The following is a 26,922-nucleotide window of genomic DNA, read 5'->3' as shown; positions in this document are numbered from 1 at the left end:
TTGTACACGTTTATTTTCCAATCTCCTGCCAAAACGCCACCAATGTGGCCACAGCAGTTCATAGACTTCGTACAACAGAAACCTCGTTCCCAATTTATTTCTGGGATCGTACGATCGAAGTGAACAACGTCACGATCTCTCCGTTTCGATTGTACGTCTTTCAGGACAACACATTATCTTCGCGTTTCTGTCTTTAGACGCTTTTTTATATAAGCAGGGGGGTTTCTACTATGGTTCATGCGAAACTCTCCTTGCTCAAGCTGCGGGAGGATGACTCATTTGCCGTGAGTAGCTTCGACCTCGCCGGGTCTGCAGAGACTGCACAATTGGCTCTGAAAGCAGAATGCGGAGATGGGGCGGGGGCTCAGACTGGCGAAGGGATCTGCAACTTGATGGCTAGCTCAGCGTAAGGGCCCTTGTTTCCAGCCCTGCTGGCTCGCTTCTTGACAAACTCCAGACAGCGCACCTGAAACAAGAGAGGGCATTAATTGGATGGTGGATTCTGACATTTTTACGAGGTACAGTGAGAGATGCTGCTGAACATTGATTTTAACACTTTATCAGACAAACAAGGCGAACACGCTTGCATGCACATGTTATGCATTTAACCTTACAACAAATACCATATTTGCATGATTTTACTGCGCCCCCTATTGTAACATACAGTTATATTACCGCACAGATATCCAGAAAATGTAGCTTGGTGCCAATTCTATCACACCTACGAAGTAACGAAACAGAAGTCGACACGAGCCGTGTTGAAATGATTTTATGGAACAGACACACATGCATGCACACAGCTGTATCTTAGTGGCTAGTCACTATCAGAGTCTGACATCCCCTATTCACTTTGTATTGACTGCGGAACGTGATCTTAAATTCCATCTAATGCTAGAGGAATGCCACACATGCAGCAAACTAGAAACTGGCAAACAAGCTAAGGCAGAAAAAAAAAAGACATTTTATAGCGGAGAGTAACACTATTGTGGGCCATCCTCTCGGGCACTGGGTCTGTCCCTACCGTGCAGTGCTCATGGATGCCGCTTGTGCTCAGAGTCCGTGAATTGAGCCGTTGGTTGAGCTACCAGTTGATTCTTGCGCCAGCGTCCAATAAAGGCCTTTACAATCCGTTCGATGGCAGTGTGGATAGCTATCTTGCATCGAAGCTTTTACATTTTGGTAAGAATCGCTTTTGTTCTTGATTTTGAGTGGAATTAGGTATGATTGTAATGCCCGTGCAAATATGAACACACTTTTTATTCATAAAAGGTGTGCATTAGAATCATGTACATACGGAATTTTATACAGCGAACATAATTTCATGTCAGATGCAACACTCTTATAAACGAGGCTCAAAAAGCCAATTGCAACAGAACTTTGTACCACACAGAAAGCCTGCATTTGGAGATTGCAGACAACGTGGACGTGATAGTTTATATAACTGCAGCTAGCCAAGATTTATAAAATCTACACAGCGTTGCAGCCATCTGAAACACGTGATCAACGCGAGGCATTGCAGACAACGTTGCACTACATTAGCGATAACACGATGAGAAAGCAAATGTCGACGGAAAGTTGGCACTGACTGAAGCGCGGTGATCAAGGGCAGCATTTCGGTGGGCCAGGCCCCACAGGCTGACCGCCAGGGAGAACAGGGGCCGTCTCTCCAAGTTTGCTCCGATCACCAGCCTCTGCAGAAGTTCCAGGGCCAGACGCGCTTGCCGCTCCACGTGCTGTAAGAGCGTTAGACTCCACACTGTTTCAAACTGCAAGGGTGTGAACAAGCGTACTCTCAAACGTGGGAGCTGTGACTAAATTGAAACACCAGTGCCCTCTAGCAGCCTCAAGTGGAAGCTAGAAACTGTATCATGCTAGCCAGATGAGAAATCGTTCAACAAAGAATTATTATTATTGATTATTTTGTTACATACTGCCGGCCTACTTTGGAGGCCTTAGGCAGGAACGGGAGCAGAAATACAGCACAACACAAGCTCAGTACACCAATGTAAAACTAATTAGAGGACATGCGTAAACACATAGACTCAAAGCAAAAAACAATAGCATAGTAAAGGTCACAAGTGACGTAATGAATACCGCTAAACATAAATAAAAACAAAAGAACATGAAGCAACAGTCTGCAAAGCAATGGCATTGGTAATATATATAAACAAAGACACTGAAGCCAACATTTCGACATGAAGACTTGTCTTTGTTGGGGCAGCATCCAATGAAAACAAGTCCTCTTCTCAAAACATTGGCTCCAGCGACAGTTCTATGTCGACTTTTATATCACTTCTGTCTTGTTTTCATGCATGCTGGCTGTCATTCATGGCCATTTCATAGCATGATCTGTTTCTTTAACCATGAATTTGTGTGTCATTTGCAGTTTGTGTGGCTTGACACTCGCAATGCGTGAGTTTTAAGGCTAACGCACTTCACGAGACATCCGGTAAATTTACGAAACCCGGTCCAACAAAGATACGGAGCACTCACCCCAGATTCACCAAGTGCACGCAGGTGTGAGAGCAGCTGATCCAGCACACTGGTGCACAGCTGCTCCAACTGAGCCCGGAACTTTGGGTCGCCACCGTACAGTGCGTCGTTGGAGTCCACTGCGAAGTTGAGTGTAGGGGGCATGCAAGATGCACCAGACGTTAGAGAGCTTGTTCGCGCACACTGGTAGACAACACACTCACTCACTCACACACACACATTCAACTCATTTGCACAGTTAACAGCAACTCACAAACGCACCGACTCGTTCGGCAGCTTGTGCGTTCGCCCGCTCGAATCACAGTGGAACCGCGTTCACTAAACAATGCTTATACGTCCACATATATGCGTATACTAGAGTGTACTAGAATGGGGGAGTGGGTACACTGGAGCCAGGGGCAAGGTGCGAGAGTGAAGCGAAGAACACTGAAAATTTGTGATGGCGCTGCAGCCACCTTCACCTGAAGCTCCGGTCTGCTCCAGTGGTTGGGTGCGTGGAGCTCTGGTGAGGGCGTCAAACTATCGTCTGCTCAACACGGCATCGTCTTTTCGACGCACTGCTACTCAAGCATTGTTTTTACCATTTGTTCACTAGCTTCTTTCTTTTAACTTTGTTAGTGCGAAAAACCAATGAAACGGAATAAAGGTAATACCCCTGTCACACGGCGCATGTAATGTCATTCGCAGCGAATGTCATTAGGTGTTAATGCCATTTTTTGTTGCTGCTACACGGGCATAGCGAATGACGTTCACACCTAATGGCATTCGCCCGTTGAATGAGTTCACCGAACTCATTCAGGCGCGACATGTGTACTCTCGTCAACAGACGCTTGGCAAAAGATTGCGACATCGACATCTTAAAGCATGTTAAAGCAACATATAAATGATGTTAACGTTATTGTTAAAGGTTGTTGTTAACTTTTCGGTAACTTTTTTACGTACAACGCGATGTTGGAAACAATTTGTGCAGCTATATTCTTTTTCCCACACTCCGACTTGACGCTAGCGCCACCTCCTGTCAGCCATGTTGCAATGTTTACAAACGCTCAATGTTGTTTTTGTGAAGCGACGCCGCGGTAGCCGTAGCGATAGTAGCACGCACGTGTTGGATACTTATCTGCGAGCCATGGATGCGAATCCCGGAAGCAATAAAAAATATGTAAATTAAGAGCACAATTTGTTGTCGCCTGCCGATAAACATTGACATCAATTGCGAATGTCATTTCATATGGCCGTGTAGACCCGGAACGCAAGATCGCAATGACATTCGTTTTGAATGTCATTCGCAGCGAATGACATTACATGTGCCGTGTGACAGGGGTATAACACAGTCGTTATTAGCTATGAGCAGGGCATTTAGCAAGATAAACGTGTTGCCTTCCTTTAGTCGAATTATTCCTGAAACGCGATGTGACGCTGTCCACGGTCTTGAATGAATGCTGCAGCAATACTGTGCGGCTATGCTTGACACAGGACTTTCAGGCTGCTGCCAGCGGCCATAACCATGGCAACCAACAGCGGTAACTATGGTAACCTTCAAGTTAAAGGGAGAGTGGTGTCGGCTAGATTTTCATTTAGGAAATGCCCCAGCGCTGAGCTTTCTGTGGACCCACTCCCTCATTCCAGTACACATTACATATACGTCCACATATTGGTGCATATAAGCCCACATATACGCACATACGTCCACATACACGACGCACCTTTGTCCAAGTGATAGAGGTAGTGCTCCTGCCCCAGCGCCACGAGTAGGTTGAGTGCATTGAGGAAGATGCGTGCCCGTCCGTCGCCCCCCGAGCTGGTCCACGTGGAGGCCGGCCGCTCGTGCAGCACCTGCAGCAGTCCACGCAGCAGCCGCAGTGGCTCGTGCTCCGGATGGTCCGGCACCACCAGCAGCGTCGACAGCAGGCTGCTTGCGTACGACACGAGGAACGGCTCGGTGCTGGTCCGCTGCACCACCGTGCCACCCTCGGGCTCCACAAAGGGCGGCAGCTCCGGAAGGAGCTCGATGGCCGCTTGCAGGAACGCATCGCCTGCAAGGATATCGCTAACATCAGCCCATTTCACATACGCTGTCACCGTGGGACTAAGGTCTCTTCCAACGATCTTCAACGTTAAAAATATTGGTTTATGTCAGATCCAAAGATGCTATACTCCGTTTCATACATCAGGTGCAATGCTGTGGAAGCTATGCAAGAAGTTCAGTCAGCAAAATGTGCCAGTCCATGCGTCTCGCATTTGGATTTTGTCATTCTAAGCGTAGCCTCTGCGACTGGCTCCAGCTGGGCGCTACCGAAACTAATCATGGAATCTACGATAAAACAACAGGACACTAAGCAATCCAGAACAACCTATGGACAACCGTATAAATAGTGGGGTTTGTTTATTTCTAAGGCACAAAGCACCTTCATTTATTACTCTGTCTAAAAAGGAAGAAAAAACATCACAGTACGGGTGGTAAAATATTTGAACTCTTTCTTGGTGCAAACGCATCTACTGCAACAAGTCTCGCTAGCTTCGATAGCATTGCACCTGAAGTATGAAACGGAGTATAATCCCTCGAATGAAAGAACTCGCCACCCAAAATGTGAACTTGCCATCCCCTTGACTGACACTTCTGGTCATCATACACGGCCCCATACAGCTGGTGGAAGGGGCCCAAGACGACAGTCTTTGAAGAAAACGTCAAAAGTGAAAAAATGTCATACAGCTTGTAAGAAAAAGTCTGGTCACCTTGCGAGAGGCACTGGTTGAGATACGCTGTCTGTCCCGACAGCAGGTAGAGCTCGAGCCGTGACTGTACGCTGCTCAGGGACGGGATGGTGATGAAGCAGTAGGCTGCACACGCCTGCGGGTGTGAGCAGGGCAGTGAGGCTAAGTGCAAGAGCAGTAATAGTACAAATGACAAGGCTGAAACCTCTCCCTAATGCTTCACCTCGACACCAGAAAAATCAACTGCGGCAACACCCAACGGCCGAGGTGGCCACTTCGCACGAGTGATAGTCGGCAGAAATTCTTGGGAAGTGCAGTGTTGTTTTCAGTTGAACAGCAGCGCTGTGCTCGACTTGGTCGAGTGAGAAATGAAGTCGAGGCTTGTTTGAGAATAAGTGTTTTTCTGAAAGACAGGCCTTGGGGCGATACCACAGAGCGATGCCTTTTTCGATGCTAATGCCTTTTATGCTTTTTGTGCTTGCTCATTGGCCAGACTGACAGGTAGACCGTCAGCGTGACCCAGTGAGCAAGCACAAAAAGCACAGCACTGGATAAGGCATCACTCCACGACAACACTCCGGACGACTGACGTTTTCCTCAAAATGCTCCGCATTTTTTTTCCTCAGACACAGGAACATGCATATTTCACCTAAACGTGTTTTTAAAAATATTTTGCACTTACTGCTCGACTGCTCTTGTACAAATTCAACAGGGAGGTAGAATTTATTGTCTCGCTAGTTTAATGTAATACTCGCACTATTATTTGCCTAGTGTTTCGGAAATATATTGAAAAGTTGATTTCGTTTGTGGGGAATCTATTTACTGCCAAGATACTGTTAGCATAAACAAATTTATGCAATTAACGTCAACTTTTTTTTGGCGTTTGCCAGCAGGAGCCTTTCCAGAAGGTTTCGCCACGTGTCCTTCTCTTCTTGTGTCTCCGTCGTTTTCATGTTGACTTTTCCTAGTATGCATCGTTTCCAACTCGCCCGCCTCTCTACCTTACTGCAATGTGTTCTACAGCTGCATGCAACACAAGTGGCGTTTACCACATCATCATACGGTGGACTTTTCTTTTGCAAGTCGCACGATTTAAGCACGCATGTTTTCCCACTACAGATGACAAGCCTGCTTGAATTCTCATTTCATGATCGATTTTTATGATACTTGGTGAGTGTATGTATATTTGTGTGCTGATTTCAAATATGCAATTGTCTTTCTGGTATAACCGGTAGTTTTTAAAATACAATATATTTCATGTGCCTTTTGGGGAGGAAGATTTTTCTTCAACAGAGAGAGTTACAAAGTAAATCAGCATATCACAATAACCTGTAATCAGAACTGAGTGCAATGAAACAAAAACTGATGTTCTAAGCCTATTAGAACAAAAGTTATGGTATGTTGAACATTCGCGAAGGAAATCGCAGCTTGAAATTGACGCACTCGTGAATGTTCAACATATTGTAACTTTTGTTCTAATGGGGTTAGAACATCTATTTTTGTTGCATTGCACTCAGTTCTGATTACAGGTTATTGTGATATGCTGATTTACTTTGTAACTCTCTCTGTTGAAGAAAAATCTTCCTCCCCAAAAGGCACATGAAATATATTGTATTTTAAAAACTACTGGTTATACTAGAAAAACAATTGCATATTTGAAATCAGCACACAAATATACATAAACTCACCAAGTATCATCAAAATCGATCAAGAAATGAGCAAAAAATTTTAAGAGCAGTGTCCCCCCTTACCACGTAACTTCATGGTACCTTCATTTGGATATGTTAACTACTTCACGAATCAAACTACTGTTACTAGACAAACCAGCTAGTTCATCATGATACCAGATTTAGATGTGCTTCATTCTAAGACACAAATACTTCCCATCTGTTAATTGCCTTTGTGAGCTGCTCCATCATGTCCCTTTCCCAACTTAGCAGGCTGATATGTTCAGCTTGTCAGCAATGGTAAATGTACCTTGTGAGCCGGGCACACACACAAAAAAACAATAGACCAAGAGAGAGTGTCGCACCCGAACAAAGGCAGCCGTCTTGCGGGTGTGATGGCCCTTGACAACTTGGCGGGTGCGCATGGCCAGCAGGTTTACGTCCTGCACAAGTCGATTCAATTCCGGGTTGTTAACGTGCCAAAAGACACTGACTGATAGATAACACGGTGTCAGGAAACTGCAAGTTACTTCTAACTACCTGAATTTACTTAACGTGGATACAAATCTAAACACGTACAAACATTCTTGCATTTCGTTCCAACAATAAAAAATGCGGCCACCTTGTCACCGATGGTAATTATTGCTTTCTTTTCTAGCATCCCTTGTTAATACTGATGTGCATACTGGTGACTATGCTCTCCAGGTTTTCACTGTTATGAGGTACAAGGTGTGCCTATTGTGTCCAAAATTTCTTGATCATTGTGATCAATCTTACAGCAAAAGAGACATGCATAATCGGCACATGCTATGAACATTGTTGTAAATTCTTGAGCCTACAGTGACTGCAACAGTTAGTTTGGAATGCACAGTGACCCACACACATGTACATATCATACTATAGGACAAAATGACGTTTTAATTAGATTTGACAGCGAACATAGACATCAAATCTAATTTACAAATCATATTTCTTGCCAGTATGACACTGGTGCCACGTACAAATTCACTTAGTAAAAAACATGGCTGATCCTTCAGTCATAGGAATCGGTATAACACAAAAATGAAACGTGTCTTCACAGACGTAGTTGAGCATTTGTTGTGCATTGTTTCACCACGAGGATGAAGGAATGAATGCTACAGCAACAAATTGTAATGTCACGCGAAGAACGGCAAGCAGCTGGAAACTTGCAACGCGCTGCTCAAGCAGAAAGGAAGCACGGAAAGAACACACACAGGATGAGCACAAACTAACAACTGTCACAGCTCGATGCTTAAAGCACGCTGCTCAAACACAAAGGAGGACAAAATATTTTCCTATCCCCAGTGAGCGCCCATAGAATTCAATGCATCTCACATTTCTCACCAACAAAATGTTGCTAACCCCCAATCTCGCAACAACAAGAATTTACAGGGCATTTCCCCACACATTATCTGCTCACTCAAGGTCAGCATACTCTGAAATGCGGTCAGATCTCTTTGCATCACACTTAAGCTGCATAAAGTACTACAATATTGAGCTTGCATGGACGTTGCCATCTTTGTTTACAAAATCGGCCCAGTGCTGGAAGCAGCCAAGTGCCTCGGAATGCACAGAACACAATGCGACATCACTATGGACAACTTGCTGCGTTGCAAAAGAAGATATATGCGTTTTCTACATGGCAAGGGTTGACAAGGCAAGCTAATTGACCTTTGGCAGTAAAATTTAGTTTTTCTGATCGTTTCCCTGTTTGTACTGCATTAGTGTGCGATAAGGCAATCCTCGCGATAACGAAATTTTTTAGTTTCCCTGCTGATTTTGTTATTGCAGGGTTCAACTGTAGTGCCATGTGACAAAGGATGCCCCAAAAGGCCGCAACTGTCTTTAGAGCATCGACTTTACTTGAGGCGTGTTTACACTAGAGCGACAGGACACCGATTTCGGTCTGCCGACTGTCGCCGGGAGTGTCTTTTGTCGTGTTGTTGTCCTATTTACACTGCAGTGACGCCAACAGTCGGCCGACTGTTGGCGTCGTTGCAGTGTAAATAGGATGACGACACGACAAAAGACACTCTCGGCGACAGTCGGCAGACTGGAATCTGTGTCGTGTCGCTCTAGTGTAAACGCGCCTTTATGATGGGCAAAACAAGTACCTGCACCAACTGCACAAGCACGGGGTCAAGCGCACTGAACGCGGCCCGGGCGTCCACGTAGAAGGCCAGCTGCTGCTCGAAGTCTCGGCCGAAGCCGACCCTCTGCAGGAATCCGCAGAGAAGCTGGCCGATGTGGCGCCGCTCGTCCTCCAGGGCGAGCGCGTTGAGCGAGGCGTGCAGGGCCTGCCCTACGTGCATCAGCGCGTGCAGCACGAGGGGGTCGCGGGTGGGCTCCTTCTGTTGGGCCAGGAAGGCGGCCATGACGGCCTTGCAGCCGCGGACCCGGGCGTCCCCCTCGCGGGGCAGCAGGTCCAGCAGGGGCAGGAAGTGCTCCATGGCGCAGAGCCGGCCGAAGTCGGTGACGTGCTGCAGCAGACGCTCGACCACGCGAGCCAGCTGCTGGGGGTGCTGCTCGTACGCTCGGTCGGGCACGAGCTGGCGTACCAAGGCGCCCAGCAGAGCGTCCACCTCGCGCACCTGGTTAGCATTTAAGATGCACTGTTTTACATGCCAACACCACGATAGGATTACGAGGCACACTAGTGAGGAACTCTGAATTAATTTGGACCACCTCAGAATTTTCAAACGCAAGCCTAAACCTATACGTACATGCGTGTTCTTGCATTTCATCCCGATCGTGACATTTCATCCCCACTTTGTGACCACCTCAGCCACTACGCTACCACGTCATGTGCACAACAGGGTTGACTGTCAGATAGAGCTCATGACATAGGGGCAGTGTCCTCGACCATTGAGCTTGAAGGTAACACACTTCATTGTTGTGACATTTAACCCTTTGCAGCCCGTTGTAGGGCCCTGCCGGACAACACAACACGGCCGCAGCGGTCCGTGGTTGGGCACTGCTGGACAAGTTCTTTCGCAGCTTATTCACACACGCGTTTTCTCACTACGTTATGCGCCATCTGTAAAAGAGCGAGAAAACTTCTTTTACTTGAGCTTTCAGTCTTTTAGTTTCAGACCAGAACGAGCAGAAGATGAATAAAGGTTTTAGACCGCAAAGGGCTAACATGAATTTTCAAAAAGTTAAAAAAAACTAAGCCAGTTCCACGCCGTAAAAACCGTCGGACATGCGCAAGTGTATGTGATTGGCTAGCGAGGTCACGTGCATCGTCGTCATCATCATAATGAATGCCCCTAGTGGTGAGGCGGGGAACCTGCCCCAGCGTGACACCAGACAGGCATGCAGACGACGCAGGCTAGTCTTAGAACAGCTGCATTGTTAATACGTTACACAGGGCATTCTGTTATACTTTTGAAGCTTGTTCTACACAGATCCAATTGCATTCCAGCCTACTCCACTGATTTCAATTGTGCTCACATGTGCTGAGAAGTGCCCAAGCTTTCCTAAGCTGAGTGACAAGAAGGCTAAGTGACCATCAAAACAGTGTTTCCAAAACTGTGCACGCTCACCGTGAAGTGTTTGCAGGGGAACTCGATCCAGACCTCCACGCAGCTCAGATAGTCCTGCAATCAAATGTCACTCTCGTCAACACATGGCAGCAGTAGAAGCATGGTTTGGTATTTTTTATTAAAACAGCCAGGGCACCTAATAATTGTAATTTAGATTGAAACTTCTAGGTCCCTGACAAGTTTCTCAATTAGTAGTGTTCTTGGATGACCCTCTTTTGTCTCTTTCTGTGCACACCAAAGGGCATAGTTCACACTTAGTCCCTGAATTGCCACCTGCAGATAACGTAAAGGAGAGTGACAACGCCTCCAGGATCACAGCACAGAGTTTTCTACGATGAATGTTGACATGAAAATTTGTGGCACTGCCTTTGTTGAAAATTTGAGAAGACTAAATTGTACGTGCAAGAAGCCCGTTTTCATTAAACCTGATTTTATGGTTTGTGTGATCGAAAAAATGTTGGGGTGTTGTGTGTAATGCAGGTAGTCCTCATCAAAAGTCACAAGGCTGCTCTGTGAGTGATGACTAGCTTGACTGCTAGACTCTAAGGTGGAGTTCCTGTAAATGACTCATGCAGACACTGAAGTAAAGACCGGAAGTGACGACGACAAAAGTTCAACAGGAACCTCAGCAAAGACCAAGCAGCAAAGCATGTAGTCGCTTTAAAATTTCCTATTAGAACTGTGCATGGCACAGTAGGACTTCATTGTTAAGTTTCTTAGGAGACCACAGAAAATAACACATGCTCTGGGAGAACATGACATCATCTCATAACAATTGTTGGAAATCAGTCCGAAATGGGATTGGCATCTCAAAGTGCAGGCACTGAGAAAACATAGTGAACAGGAAACATATCAAAAAAGTTTTTGTGTATCGTGCCAATAACGTAATGACGATGAAGCAGTCAGTGCGGAAGATACACGTTGGCGCCGGTGCCGACAACTTACGGCAGGGCTGCGCAGCTTGGCGATGGCCTTCCATGCCTGGCTGAGCACTTGTCGTCGCTGGTCCTCGGGTGGGTTGGCCAACACTAGGCACAGCCCCAGCGTGCGCAGAAGCACATGCTGCCAACATGAAAAGAATGCACGATTAAGGTCAAATGGGGCTAAATTTTATTTTGGCTGAACTGGTTAACTTATGGTACAGATAAACCTCGTAACAGTCACGTCTGACACAAATGTACACTCGTTATATCCAAGAATTGGTTATAAATGCATGTTTGGAGCAGTGTGTTAATGTCAGGACTATTCCTAACTTACTTCATTGTAACCAATAATTTGTTATACACTATAACCTCATTATAACAAAGTCGCATCTGACACGAAAATACGTAATACAGCTCAGACCACTTATAACGTAACCGCTTACAGTGCAGTACCGGCTATAATGCGGTTTTTTCTGACTCCCGTTTACTCTCCCATAGAACTCCATGTATACGCATACCGCTTATTGTGCAGACCCCCGAGATGAAAGACCGGTTATAATGCGGCTGCCGGAACATTCTCAGAGATGCGAGGGTGCGAGCATGCTTCTCAGCGGAGATGCGCCGGCGGGGGAGAGAGCGGCGACGGCATTACAAAGGAGAAGGGGACGCCGAATGAATACGCATACCGCTTATTGTGAAGACCCCCGAGATGAAAGACCGGTTATAATGCGGCTGCCGGAACATTCTCAGAGATGCGAGGGTGCGAGCGTGCTTCTCAGCGGAGATGCGCCGGCGGGGGAGAGAGCGGCGACGGCATTACAAAGGAGGAGGGGACGCCGAATGAACGAACAAGGAGCGGGGGAAGAAAAAAAAAAAAGGGATGGCTGTGGGGGACAGCGGCCCGGCGCAGGTGCGTGGTGTGAGGAGGGGGAGCGGTTGCGCGGCCGACGGAGAAGCCTTTGCCCCCTTCGGCCGCTTGACATGCGCGCTTCGTCGTTGCTTCGTCGTAGAGCGCAGATATCGCGCGTGCAACCTCGATTCCCCCGCAAGTAACAATGCTTTGAGACGCGATTGAGCTTTCGCCTTTGCCACCAACAGGCGGACTTACAAGCTTGAGAGACTTTTTCGGGATAGTTGCCGCGGCTGTTCTCCCGATCGCGAACCGAAACTTCGTTTCACGCGTGATGCCCTCGGTTTAGCTCGCGAGTGCGATCTCTTCTACTCCCGATCTCCGTGTTGCCTAGGGCAAGCTTCTCGCGGTGGCATGCCAAGTTGCAACGCGCACGCTAGGCCTAACGAGCGCTAGCTGCCATGTCGGCGGCCGCGGACTACAGAAGTTGCGGTTTGGTGCCGAGTCAATGAAACATTTTGCAATTGTTGCATTTAGAAGGGGTGACTTACATCTTTTACGAAAACGCGGGCGTGCGTGTGAAACACTCGAGTGGTGGTTTGTGGTCGCCACCGTTTTCGACATCGCGGACGCGCAGTGTGTTACCGCGGCGACTTCCCGTGACGGCGCATTTTTTCCGCGTTCGTTATGTCGGCACCGCAGGTCCGCGGACGCTAACAGTTCAACATTTTCAAATGTAAGCAGATGCAAACTTACGCCCCAGTCGCATGCCGCGATAGTCGGAATCGCGCGCCTGCCTGTTGGTCATGTTTTGTACACGTGCAACCTTTCAAAAATGTTGTTTTGGTTATAGTGCGGTACCGCTTATAGTGCGGATATTCGCGACTCCGGCGACTTACGTTATAAGCGGTCTATGCTGTATCCGAAAATTTGTTTTAAACATGCATTCAAAACACTGTATCTAATGACAGGACTATTTTTCCTTTACTTCGTTATAACCGATAATTCGTTATATCCAGGTTTGAGTGTATGAGTATGCTTTATGTTGAGGTTTTACCATGTAAATGTAAATGAGCAGAAAAAGCATGCTACTACTGAACAGATGCTACTGGCGAAGTAGCAGTGTTCGTTGTCAAACTTTATAATTAAGAGACTTCAAACAGCATCTAAGCAGAAAGCACGAGCGTCTGGTGATCGGCGCAACACCAGCAGCCATGAGCATTGCTAATCTCAGAGGTCACAATGGGGAGATTTTGCCTTCGAGGCATCCTAGGCGAATGCATAGGGACCCTGCGAGTCTTTACAGATACGGATGACCAGCCGTCATGTTACGGTTGTCGTCTCGACACATTCAGACAGTCTTGAGCATAGAGCACGAAATGTGGCTTTGGCTAGAATGCACGTATGAAAGGCCTTCACACACTGTACGGGAGTTAAAGGGGTACTGACATGAAAATTTTCCTTTGTCGTTTTTTTTGCACCTAATGAAAGGCAAAGCCCTCATATGAGCCTAGAAAATCTGCTGAAGATGGGTGTGCCCTGAAAAATTAATTACAACATGTTTTTAAAAGCTAGTTTTGGTTCCTACCGTACCCTGACGTCACGACACGATATGAGCGTTGTTATGCCAGGGCTCCCAACCCAAACTTCCTTGCTTCGACAAGGCATTCAAGCTGGTAGAACGTCTGACGCAACCAGCGTCAACATCCGCTGATGCAACGAGGCGGGAGTCTTACGCAATCCCCGGCAACTCCGGCAATGCGGCTGACGCAACCAGCGTCAACACCAGCTGATGCAACGAGGCGGGAGTCTTACGCAATCCCCGGCGATGCCGCTGACGCAACCGACGGAAATTTCTCTCGCAACGTGCGGCAGGCCCTCTCCCCCGCGGATCCGGTTCGAGCCAGCGACCAACGGCGGTTCCTGATTGGAGGCTTCGAACTACTGGCTGATGCAAGGGCTCGGCCAGGGCTATAAAAGAACCAAGCTGCGCGGAGAGAGACAGCGAACGAAGAAATGCCAGGTCATCGTCGCACCTCTGTGCGAGCCCAATAAGCTGTTGGCCCAAGCGCCAAATATGTAACGCCTCTGTTTATATGTACATAAACTTTGCCTTAACTCATCGTCGCCTTGATCGCTCCGTCTATCAGCTCTGCGCAGAAGCAGTCGCAAGATGAGACACCTGTTACCCAACAGCTTCTCATGACGTGCTTGCCCAAGACATCCTGACGTTTCTACGGCCGCTCCACTCCGTGGCTGCACTGGTGATGCACAAGCGCACCATTTTGTATGTTTTGGTACCTGACACCATCGGAACTAGCCATAGTGATGCGTAGTCACCAGAATTGGTACTGTAGCATGGAGACACGCTAGTGTCGATGTCAGTAGGCACACCATGAGAAAGTCGACTTTCATATCAAAATAAAATATCTTATCAGCATTTACTGAGCTTCACACTTGCTCAGAGTCATCTCTGTATACAAGAGATTTGTACGGTGGAGTAAACTCGGCTTCGAAGACCGGTGGCACCCCTTCAACAGAAACCTATTCCAGTATCAAAAAGAAAACACAGGGAGCGGCGCAGACCTACACACCTTGGGGAACGAGGCGTCGTCGCAGTCCCTCATGAGGCTGACAAACTCGAGGGCCCGATTGGCCACAAACTCGGGCCGGAAGGCGGTCATGATGGAGTTGAGCAGCAGGGCACTGTTGCACTGTGCCTTGCATCTTGCCAGCACTTGGTCCAGTAGGTTCTCGGATGCACCGTGGGCAACGCACTGCAGAATCCAGTCCAGGGCCGGGCAGTACAGGGTCAGGTAGGTGGACAAGTCCAGCTTCTGCTGCCGCAGCAGCTGCTGCACCACCGGACGCTCAAGCTGCGCAAGGAAGCAGTGTTGCCAGGATCAAACAGAGTGTCGCGATTAGTTTTCACAAGTACTCTATCAAAGTGCACTTTTGTTTCAAGATACAACTACAACTAAAGGGAACATACCGAAACTTTTGCAGTACAGCTTCATTCAAACTCGTTATTGTTAATAATGAGAAAAGATTTTATGAACTGTTCGGACTTTACAGACTTTCATTAACACAATCATGTAGACTTCACACATTAATTCATTTATTCATTCATTTATTCAATCATTTATTTATTCATTCGTTCATTCATTCATGCTGTACCATTGCCTATTAGTCTTTGCTATCTATACAATACCACTGCTCCAGTCTACTGGCACATTCAAAGATCATTTTTCTTGCCATTTTTGGCAAGAGATTCCTGTTGCTTTAAAAACCCTCAAGCAAGGGCTACACTCCTCTGCTTTCGAGTTTCTCTCTTTCCAGGCAGAAATTACCAACAGCAACACACGTGCCACCGCTGGACATGACGTCACCACTAACCCCTTAAAACTAACACGCCAGGGATGACAAGGCGCCTTTGACAAAGATAGGTCCCCTATCGAAACATCGGCCAGCCTTTTGTGAGGCACTTTCTCCTGTTTGAAACCTATCCCACTCCGTGTATCCATCTGTCAGCTCCCTTCTTGATTTTCAACAATTACTTGGAGTACGTAGACTGAAACTTCTATTCGCGAATTTTGTTCTCAGTTGAAATTCTATAGTCATTCACCGAACTTCAAACTGCCACATTGGGCATGTGGCCCTCACACAAGCCTCTATGTCACATGCTTCTGAAATGAAACCACCGTCTTACCTGAGGATATGTGAGGAGGAATTGCCAAAAATTCTCGAGCACATGTTCCTGGACCTCCGGGGCGACCGACATGCCAACCTGAGTGAAAAACCATAAAGATGCATTAAAAAAAATCCATCTTGAGCCAGAGACAAAGCCACAGACTCGGCAACATACCCTGCAGAGATAGCACCGTGCGTAAGCGGCAACAAGGGGATCGCCGATGCCACAGATGGTGCCCGTCAACCGAAGCAGCACCCCTGAATATTCCCTGGAAAGAAAGGAACCACAGCACTTACGACACAAACCTGTCGTTCAATACACGGGGCGCAGACGTTATTCGAGATGATTCGACATGAGAGGTGGACGAGGGCAGGTGTACAATCATCACGGACTGAAACGCAACAATTTAAAGCTAAGTAATGCATATACTTTCATTTCCACCATGTCGAGTTTGTGTCATACTGGCGTAATTTTTACTCGAACACCTACATCAGAACCAACACTTTAGCGGCCAAATTTGTAGCGATATGACGCAGTTATCTCAAGCAACTGCACATACCAGTTCGTTGTGCTAAAAGTTTTGAAGTTGTGTTTCAATCCGTGAGCACTCTACCGTGTACCATACACTTGAACACGTTTGTCTCACCTGTTTCAATTTTATTTTCATGCTTCAAACCCGCCCCTTGATTGCAGTTTGCCTAAGGGCCATGCACATTAAAGAGTATAAAAGGATGTAACCCAGTCTTTTGTTTGAATGTTGCTGTGTACTCAAAAGAAAAGAGAACAATTTCACGCTATGAGAAACAGTGGCATTCCATCATTTCTGCAAGACATGCCCCCTCACCCAAAACGATCATCAATTATGCAAACCCTTGCCAGAGGTCAGGAGAACTAAACCTGCCTCACTACTAATACTTTAAGAGACGCACATCTAAATGAATATGGGATATAGTGAAGGTATTTGTATATGACTCCGTTATAACAATATTCAACTGCATAGCAATCAAAGCAACAACATAGAATGTTGTAGTAGAGAAGTGGCGATGAGATCGGGATTTCGTTTTCCAGCAGAAGTGTCCGCATGAGGCGAAGACTGACCTTCGGGTGAGGAAGCTGCAGCAGCGGAGGATGGCCGTCTCGACGTAGAAGCGAGGTATGAGCTCCCGCACCGAGGCTATCTTGAAGAACCAGTTGCGGCACGTCTCCTTGGCAGACTCGGGCACCTGGTCTGGCGTGAAGTCCGCTGCGAGCGAGTGCCACTCTTAAAGGCCGAGTAGAATGAAGTTTCACTTGGGCTGAACTAACTGTGGGTGAGTATAGTATATAGTGTCATTGACGCAATCTCAGCAAGTCTGCAAAGCTGGGGATGATATGCCTCTTCTGTTGTCAACGTTCAAGCAGCACCTTAACAGATGACCTGTGCATTTTGTTGTTATCACATAGCTTCAGGCACGCCACTTTCAAGGTGTTTCAACGTCCCCTCGACTTGGAAGCCATGCCGCGAATCCGTGTGCCACTACGGGCCAGCAGTAATGGCGCGTATTTTTTTCAGTTTCGGTGTCAAAATCAGCTATTCTTGCGAACTTTTCACAACAACTCCACGTAGATTCTAAAATTTCAGTTTTGCTCTTAGGAACTTTTTCATGCTCGCAGGGATAAAATATATCACAAGTGCGCACAAATTTAGTGTTTATTTGGGAGCACAAACATTTCAAATTATTTTCAAGTTGTTTCAAAAATATTAACATTCACGAATTCTGGCCATTCGATTCGGTCTTCGAACTAAACAGAACACCATTTGCTTCAACTCTGCGCAGATTCTAAACATTCAGTTTCACTCTTAGGCACTTTATCATGCTTGCAGGGATAAAATATATCATAAGTGCGCACAAATTTAGTGTTGATTTGGGCGCACGAACATTTCAAATTACTTGCAAGCTGTTTGAAAAATATCAACGTTTACAAATTGTGGCCACTCGATTCGGTCTTCGAACTGAACAGAACACCACTCGCTTCTATATATCGAAATTTTCAAATAATTACGCACCTCTATTGGAAAAGCATCGAAGCCGCGAACAAAAGACAGTGTCACTAACCGGGAAGGGGGACGGGCACCTTGCTCCCAGGCTTGAGGTACTCAGCCTTGGAGTGGATTCGCTGATACACCAGCTGGCCTGTACGTGAAATACCAACCAAGCACAACATCTTACATGTCTTTCAATAGTAATATACTGCTCTGAGAGCTAACAGCGCCACCTGGTGAGAGTACAGAGGGCCAGGAGTACAGGAACACTCTGGCTGCAATTTAAACTGTTGTAGTTGGTACCTGCTGTACATTTACTGCTGTGTACGAACAATAAAACTTCAGTTGTTGGTCAGCATCTGTGCTTAGCGTTCCTTGTGTCTGCCTTCGTGAAGTGTGCACTGTTTTTGCCTTGAAGCAATTTAGACGATGCCTTTAATGCAACAGCATCACTGGGCTCTTGCCGAGGTTGTGGTCATCATTTGTCTGTCAGCTAGCCGAAAACTCGACAGTGAGCCAAAAAGGCTACATTCACAGCACAGCATATGCCCCGTTGGTTATCTGAGCTACCTGGATGTTTGAACTACCCCACCTGGGCTACCTCGACATATGCTCTGGTTTCCAGCTTTGTTCTCTGCGCAGCTACAGTGTTCTCCACACAGATACACGTCACAGTGTGAGAAATACACTGAAACCTCGATATAACGAACACGGATATAACAAATTACCGGTTATAACGAAGTAAATGAAGAATAGTCTTGTCACAGACACAGTGTTACAAATAAACGTTTATAACGAATTTTCGGATATAACGAAGTTATTTTCGTGAGAGATTTGACTTTGTTATAATGAGGTTTGAGTGTACACGTCATCAAGCTGCTATAATAAAGAGTACAGCTCCTTTGCTGGGATTTCTGCTTTGGTGTTCTTACTCGGTCGGTCCCTACGGTAAAGTTTCGGTTCACCATTGCAATACCTCCAAAACTGGCTTTTTATTGTCGGCGTGCCAATCATGCAGAGAGTGTGACAGCGAAGTAGGCCTGACACTGAAGACAATTCTGTATATTTAACAAGAAATGCTATCGCATCACATCCACAGCATTTGGAGACAAACTGTGCCTGAATGTTTTTTTTTTCTGAAGCAAATTTCAGCTGAGCACTTGCTGCGAAGTGCAGTTCTTTGTGCATACAGATTACTTTAGCAATCCGACATTGGTTATTTCCACCTGCAAATTCCCGTCTGACGGCGTTTGTAAGTTTGCAAGTCTTTGGACACATTTTTTAAGTGCCAAGGAACACTGGCCAATTTTTATGTTGGCCGATCAGTTACAATGCAACAAAAAAATCAAATACAGCAAAACCTTGACATAGCATACACAGATATAAATAATTATAGCATATAACAAATAACAAATCAAACATAAAAACCTCTCTTGCTGCTATTACAGTGTAATGAATATATATTTATAATAACTGTCAGATATAAGAAAGTTATTTTTCTGGGAGGTGCGACTTTTTTCAATAAAATTTGAAACCATTGCGTATCTAAAATTCCTGACTCGGTGACCTTAAATAATCAGGTGCTGACAGAGAAAAAACACTAATCATGGGCTATGGTGCTGCGTCACCAGGGCTCACCAAAGTTGTCCAGTATGTCAGTGATGAGGACAAACTTGCTCGGGTAGAACTGCACCACCGACGTGTCCACCAGAAGTTTGGAGCACTGCGTCAATATGCACATACATAGGCATACTGTTTGCTTTTGACACCCCGGTGCATATGTATAATTGAACACAGGTATATACTTCAGCACAACATTTGAATGCACAATGCGAGACTAGCACCTCGTACCAGCTTTCCGCTGCACGCAGAATGAGTACTTCACAAAATCTCAATAGCAATATAGCCATGTTCATGTGGTAATACCACACTTAATAATGGTATACTTGAATGTATAGAGCTACCATGAGGCGAGCAAATTTGGGATCACATTCACAAAACTTCTTTCCCGTCTCATCTGCAAGCTGGCCAGGTGAACACAGACCTATCTGCAGCGGTCACATGATGCTCAAAAGCAATTTGGCCAGTTTCGCGTCGTAAAAACCATTGAACAGGGAAGCTGTAAGCGCACGAGTATGTGATGGGCAAGCGAGATCATGTGGCGTTGCAAATTCACTGCTAGATTTGAAATACGCACACTTACATATTTTGAGCAGCATCATTGTCATCATTTGTTTGTTATATGCACTCCCCCCTCTGGTCACGTGACTTACTACTACTACTACTACTACTACTACTACTACTACTACTACTACTACTACTACTACTACTACTACTACTACTGCTACTGCTACTGCTACTACGACAACGACGACAGCACAGGGTAAACTAAAGAAGCTGTAAGAGCCTTCAAACCACATCACCTGAATGGCAATCTTCAGTGCACGCACACGCTGGTCTTGGTCCCACGCCTGGCGTAGGGCCTGGTGCAGCTCCTCGATGCGAGTGGTGTACTCCTGCTGCGACAGGTTCAACATCTCCCGCACCGAGCCCTGCGTCGAGCGAGAACCTTCAGGGCAAAACGGCGACGCTTTGACGCCTCCACACTTTAGATCGCATCTCCATGTGGCTTGCTATGAGACGTGGAATCACCCGAAAACAACCACATCCGTCGAGACAGCTCACACAGTGATAAGCTACCCTGGCATCACGCTTCCTAACACATGTGCCTGCTTCGCCTGAAATTAGAAAGGCAGTTAAGGGAACCCAAAAGTACAAGGACGTACGGAGGCATTTGGTGCGTGTTACTGAAACCAGCGTTCAATGTTTCCCTTTGTTCAAGGGAGAGCCTAACATTGCTCGGGTGGTGCCCCAGTCCACATGGGCTGCTATTATGTATGTATGTATGTATGTATGTATGTATGTATGTATGTATGTATGTATGTATGTATGTATGTATGTATGTATGTATGTATGTATGTATGTATGTATGTATGTATGCACATATGTGTGTGTGTGTGTGTGTATGTATGTATGTAAAAAAGCTTCTATGTCTAAAAAAAGAAACAAGCTCCACATCAGGATGCAGCACCACTTTTTTTACAATCTACACAAACTGGCTCACGGTTGCCGCAAGAAAACTAGGGGGCATTCCCGGCTTTAAAAATTTTTTTCTTTCTACAAAAGTACGAAAAACCTGTTGGGACTGCGCCAAATGTACACTCTGAGGTCAAAGCTCGTATTGGTGCCAACATCGGGGGTGTGGACTAGCACACATTTGCGATACGAGAGACTCACTTCTTCGAAGTCGTCCAGCTGTTCGAGCCGGTTCTTGACCTTGTCCGTCACGGAACTCTGTGTCTTCACCACCACTGCACAGACACAGTCAGACACAGCTCAGAGACAGGGAGAGGGATGAGATAACGTGACAGAATGGTTACTGTATGAAGAGAGGATATCTCCATTTCGATATATGCAAAAAAGTTAAAGAAAAAGGTGGCAAGAAGGAACAGAGGCTATCCGTGTGGGTCGGTGTCCCGCACTGTCGCTGTCACACACGGAGATGTGCGGTGTCGCACAGTCACAACGTGTCAGGCAATCCAGTGCACTACAATAAAGCTGTTAACCAGAGAACCCATAATGGTTTTCATACAGAGGTGACTAAGAGTAATTACATAATTAGTATCACACATCGATCAAAAGACATCAAGCAATGCACCCTGCATCGAAGTTTCAAAACAGGTGTATAATGCCAACGATAGGTTATTGCTAACTACTGTTACTACTACTGGATATGCCACGCCAAAATGCCCCGTTTTACTAGAACAGCCAGGAATGCAGACCTACCAAGCTGTCAAAACACATACGCGGCGAGATGCCATGTCAATACAGCCAGCACATTACAATGTACGGGAACGTGTACTGCTTATAATGCAGACAGTGTTGGTACTAAGCTTGAATATAGTGAAGCATTCGAAAAGGCTTGGGTGCAGCAAGAGAAGTGCCTTTGAAGCCTCTACAAAGTACTACATGTGGTCTTTGGTCAGTTGCAAAGGACACTATTAAGGCATCATGAGGGTGAGAGAATTTCCTTGTATGCCTTCATGATCTCTGATGCATGAGTTTCTCAGAGCGGGAAGCGAATGTGAAAGTTTTTTTTAGGGAGTACTCACCCCAGCAACTAATGGGCATCGAAGGGGGGTGCGAAAGGGGCACTTGACCCCCCTCAAGCTACACCAGCGCTCTCCCCCACCCCCATCTGCGGTGCAACACGGGCTTGCACCTCCCAAGACAAAATCCTGCCGAAGCCCATGAACAGAAGTCTTGTGACCAACCACGACCGGCAACCAAGAAGCATCTCACGGTGACTGAAGTACACACCAGTATGTGCGGGCTACCACCTTTCGCACCAAAACAACTTGCGGGACTGGTGGCAACTGAGATAACTGATATTTATTCTCCAACCAAAGTTACGAAAACACGCAAAAACCCGACGTTTCGGAACCAGCTCGGTTCCTTCCTCAGGGGGGACTGCGGCGGCTTGGCAGCGGCCTCTTTAAGGCACTCTCGCGGCGGTTAACGATCCCACGCATTACCACGGAGCGTAGCCCACGCGCATACACCAGCACGGAATCCCTGCCTTCGTGTGGTATTTCAACATCCCATGCAGCTGACCGGCTCAGTACGATTCAAGCCACGGAACTAAAAAAAAACAGGGCAGCACGGGACTGATTTGGAACATTCACTTTTTTGACTAATCGGAGCAGTCATTCCCAACCAACCTTGTTTTGTGACCTTTACGACTCGCAAGTGACGCAGAGCAGCACACATACATCGCGGATTGCGACGTAGACTGGACAGCACAATTACCTTTCTCGCCACCGGAGAGGAAGCTTGTGGCAATGGAAAGCTTCTCGGCAGTCGAGTACTTGGCCAGAATGCCAGCCTTCTTGTTCTCCCAGGGCTCGAAGCGCGGCGAGACCACCTGCCGGCTACGACCCTCCTCGGCAACAGAGGAACTTGGCACGTCCAGATCCTGCACGGCATTAACAAAATTTCAATTAAATTAATGGGGTTTACGTGCCTTTTATTATAGTATACAAATATACAAAAGAATAACCGTGAAATCCTTAACGTCACATACGGATACTAATGTTCTGACTTAGACCTTAGGAAATCAAACCTCGACATTTGTTTTCCCTTCTGATAATAAATCTCTCGCTGTGAAACTCCTGAAAATAGAATTTTTATTTTATTTATTCATTTCGAAATACTGCAAACCAATGATTTGGCTCAGGCAGAAGGGGCTTCATGTACAATACAAAAGGTTAGAAACAAACAATGCAAGAGATGGACACAGGAAACAAAACATATGCTAAAGAACATTTTGAATTGACAAGTCATCAGTTTAAGCTGGTTAAATATTTTGCTTTGGCATCCCTTTAAGAGACATTTTAAAACTGTTTCAACAAACAGAAAAGAAGTCTTGTATGCCTTGAGACTTGAGAGCATGCAAGAGACTGCAACTAGGAGCAGTGCTTTGTTTATGTACCGGCTGTTCGCTGGCCATGGCAGAAAGCGGATCAGCTCCCTCGCTGATGGACAGAGGGTCGGGGCCGCTCCATGACGTGGTGGGCAGACGCAATCGCTCTGTCGAAGACTGGCGTCGCTGCTCCTGCAAATGCCACAAGGCATATGCGAAACCACAGTTAATATATTTTAAAAACTGCGTTGTCTGCGTTGCCGTCTGGCGACACTATGTTGCCTGCTTTGACTAAACATTGCATACACGAATCTTTACCGCAATGGTCAGAGCACAAGTGTCCATGATAGAACAACTTCAGTGGCATAGACATTGTAGAGCTTTGGTGTTTTTTTCCTAGTGACAAGCATGTCTTCACAAACACAAACTTGCTTCAATGCCCAGCATATAAATATGAGCAATGTAAACATCAAGAGAACAAACAAGAGCTCGATCAAGGCTTGTTGAGCCTGACACAACTGCTGGGCCCCTGGCCTTGCCCACTGAATAGAGGAAACAAGTGGCCGATTCATCTGTTCACTCGTCCTGTTGCCTGCACTGTTTTGGCGCTTTAGCATTAGAAGTGTCAAAGTGAGGAAAAAAAAATGTATGAGCACATGTGAAGCCTACTGCAATCGCTCGAACAACACCGGGATTGCTTGCTAATGTATTATTAACAATTTCTGGGATTTTACATGCCGAAACCACAATATGATCCTGAGGCACGCCATAGTGGACGGCTCCAGGAACTTCAACCAACTGGGCTTCTTTGACTTGCACCTAAATCTAAGCACACGAGCCTCTAGCATTTCACCTCCATCGTAATGTGACCGCTGCGGAGATCGAACCTGCATCTTTCCAGTCAACAGCCCAGCACCATAACCACTGTACCACCACGACAGCTTTGCTTGCTAATGCAGGCTAGAAATTTAGTTAAAGGTAACCGGAGGTAACTAAAGGTAATACTATTGCATTTCTCTCGCGTTTACTGCAAAATCACCACCGATCTTTCTCCCGATAACGAATGCAAACGACATGGCCTGTGTCACAGCCCTTGTGCATTTGTGACAACCGTGGCAAGTTCACTGAGGAAAATGCGCATCTTACTGTGACGACATTGGTCCTCAGTGGGTGGTCCGTAACCTCTTCCAGAGTTCCTCGACGTTCCTTGCGCTCCGTCTCATAGTTGATGACTCTGCTCTCCCTAAAGAAGAAGAGCGTTAGGTGTCGGTGAAATCGTACCAATATCCAGCAATTATTATTGTTATTCCATGTGAAAACTCATACCGAAGTGAAACGTGTTTCATAACAAAGTGCGCAGAACATGCCCCATATGTGCGAAAATCCACATGCATCGACGGGTCTCCTTCGTCACAGCGACAAGCGACAAAACAGGCCATTTGCATGACGTGTCACTTGGTCAAAATCACTCGGTCGCTCGATTTTAGAATTCTAGAATTTCTTGCTCGTTGCCCGGATGTGCCGTGTGTGATAAGCAGCAAGAAGCCAGAGCTACTTGTACCACTGGTTGTCCTCCAAGTCACTCAATGATACGTGAACAGAAAACCAAATGCTGATGCACGTCAGATGAAAAAAAAATTGATGCAAGACCTTCAGAAATATTATCATTCACTTCGTACAACAAAACACATTGCTTTACATTGCATAATGCAGGCATCACACCTGTTTCGGCACAAAGCAGCCACCCGGGCCTCATGCCAGCAGCACAGGAGATCTGTCGTAAAGCTGTCATGTGAATAGAGTTTGGCTGTCTGAGTGATGTCTTGAGTGACGGTGATCTCCGTTGCATGTGTTTTCATGCGTATGAGGCTTTTGCTTTATGCAGGATCCAAGTTAAAGTGGAGGCGTGAAGCCATGAGAAATCGCTGGAAGGGGGAATGCCGCCGGAGCCAACATTTAAAAAAAAAAAAGAAAGACTCGCAGCCCTGACAAAGACAAGTCCTCTCATCGAAACATTGGCTCCATCAACATTTCCTGTTCAATTATTTCTTGTCACTTTGTTGTACAGCTCACTTTGCTATGAGGATCGCACACCGTAACGCTCATAATATAGCTGGGACACAAGGAAGGCTTTGTGGTACGTGTGATATCATTGCAGAGGTGTTCAACTGTGTGATGGACAGGGAGGGAAATGGGAAGAAGTCTGGCAGCTCTTGCCAAGAGGGGCAAAATGCCTGCCTTTGTTAGGAAGTCCATTAAAAAATGCTCTGAACGCTGCACCTTTCCAAACACATCACCCAGAACGAGTTTCACTTTGTGGGGTAATGTACACACACACACACACACATCATATAGCATACGTGATTTTATACAAGATAACACACACTACTTGGTTTGAAGTTCTCCATATAATGGTATATCCTGGTATATTTGTGCTTACTGGATGTTTGCAGTTGCGATCAAACTGACACTAGTTAAAGCCAGTAGAAACCAGCTTGCGTCCAAGTTACATGTTTGGTTTCGGGTGAATTAAACCACACATATCAGCAATAACGGCTTCATACATCGTACGATTGACTTATCGTGAACACTTAAACCAAACTTTAGTGAAGGGTACGGTGAACTGGCCGGCTGTATGTCCTCTCGACGTCTTGAAGTGGCGACACCGGGCTTTGAAGGTATCAATGCGTGGCTGAGAGCAACAGGTGCTTACACAGAAGAGATGGGCCATATGCTACCATTTATACAGGAGAGTAACCAATGGTTACACACAGGCGCCTTCAAGTTACTGCTTGTTCTGCTAGCGCCGCATCTCAGCTCGGATATTACGATCACCGGTATAATACGAACGACTGCAGTCGGTCTGAGTTGTGCGATCGAAATAAGAAACTTCGACGGCTGTACTAACACGTGTAGTACAGAGGCGTAAAAGCAGATCAACTCTGACGCAATAAAAACTTACCAAGTTATTGTCATAGCCGTGCGAAAAACCGATGAAGCGCCGCACACATCGACACTTCAGCAGCGCCCTGCCACTGCGCTGGGAGAGATCGGCTTCGTCTAAAAGGCTGCGCTCTCTTCGTCCAGAAAATCCGCTCGCCGTTGAACAGGTTGATGAACGCCGAATCGCCCGAGCAAGCGACAATCTCGGCAAGTAGTTTACCGGCTTCGAACGTTGCACGCAAACAGAAACCACTTCAGCACACAGAGAGGCGCACCTCCCCCTCAATCGCGCGCATAAGCGATGGTAGCGCCGCTTGAGGTTTAGCATGTGTCTTGAAATGAGCGCATAGGTGGCACTACACGCGTTACTCATAGCCTATGAGATTTGTGGCTAAAAGACTCAGGTGACTCAGGCACAAAGAAACTCTATGGACTCAGGGACGTGGACTGAACATCACTGCCGCATCGGTTTGGCGTTTGGCTACCGCAAAGGCCACCGTAAAGCTTGCGTAACGTATTATTTTTGTGCTATCTTCTCGTCTCAATGCGTGCACTTGCTGCGCCTGGAAAGC

At 46.4% G+C, this 26,922-nt stretch overlaps 1 protein-coding gene across 1 annotated transcript; it reads right to left on the bottom strand.

The window, feature by feature from the left end:
• On the bottom strand, positions 1-26,642 carry LOC119399992 (VPS35 endosomal protein-sorting factor-like). The gene is made up of 21 exons (XM_037666899.2): positions 26,370-26,642; positions 24,554-24,650; positions 23,477-23,599; positions 22,795-22,960; positions 21,223-21,296; positions 20,349-20,477; positions 19,564-19,648; positions 17,999-18,076; positions 17,001-17,145; positions 16,077-16,170; positions 15,921-15,998; positions 14,806-15,087; positions 11,384-11,500; positions 10,439-10,492; positions 9,008-9,484; positions 7,238-7,315; positions 5,227-5,341; positions 4,197-4,526; positions 2,494-2,612; positions 1,587-1,733; positions 1-466 (listed from the first exon to the last, which is right to left on the bottom strand). The coding sequence occupies exons 1-21, from the start codon at positions 26,381-26,383 to the stop codon at positions 365-367; spliced, it is 2,904 nt and encodes a 967-aa protein (XP_037522827.1). The 5' UTR covers positions 26,384-26,642; the 3' UTR covers positions 1-364.
• Between the last annotated feature and the right edge of the window lie 280 nt (positions 26,643-26,922).

The sequence above is a fragment of the Rhipicephalus sanguineus genome, chromosome 7 (assembly GCF_013339695.2).
Source record: "Rhipicephalus sanguineus isolate Rsan-2018 chromosome 7, BIME_Rsan_1.4, whole genome shotgun sequence".
Classification (NCBI taxonomy): Eukaryota; Metazoa; Arthropoda; class Arachnida; order Ixodida; family Ixodidae; genus Rhipicephalus; species Rhipicephalus sanguineus.
The sequence above is the reverse complement of the archived record's forward strand: the minus strand, read 5'-3'. Positions and strand labels throughout refer to the sequence as shown.

What these genes read in the sequence shown, in the direction of transcription:
- LOC119399992 (XM_037666899.2), bottom strand. An exon ending in TGCAGCTTCCTCACCCGAAG is followed by an intron (nt 16,171 to 17,000) that starts GTCAGTCTTCGC and finishes CTTTCTTTCCAG; the next exon opens with GGAATATTCAGGGGTGCTGC. An exon ending in CCAAGCTGCGCAGCCCTGCC is followed by an intron (nt 10,493 to 11,383) that starts GTAAGTTGTCGG and finishes ATTTGATTGCAG; the next exon opens with GACTATCTGAGCTGCGTGGA.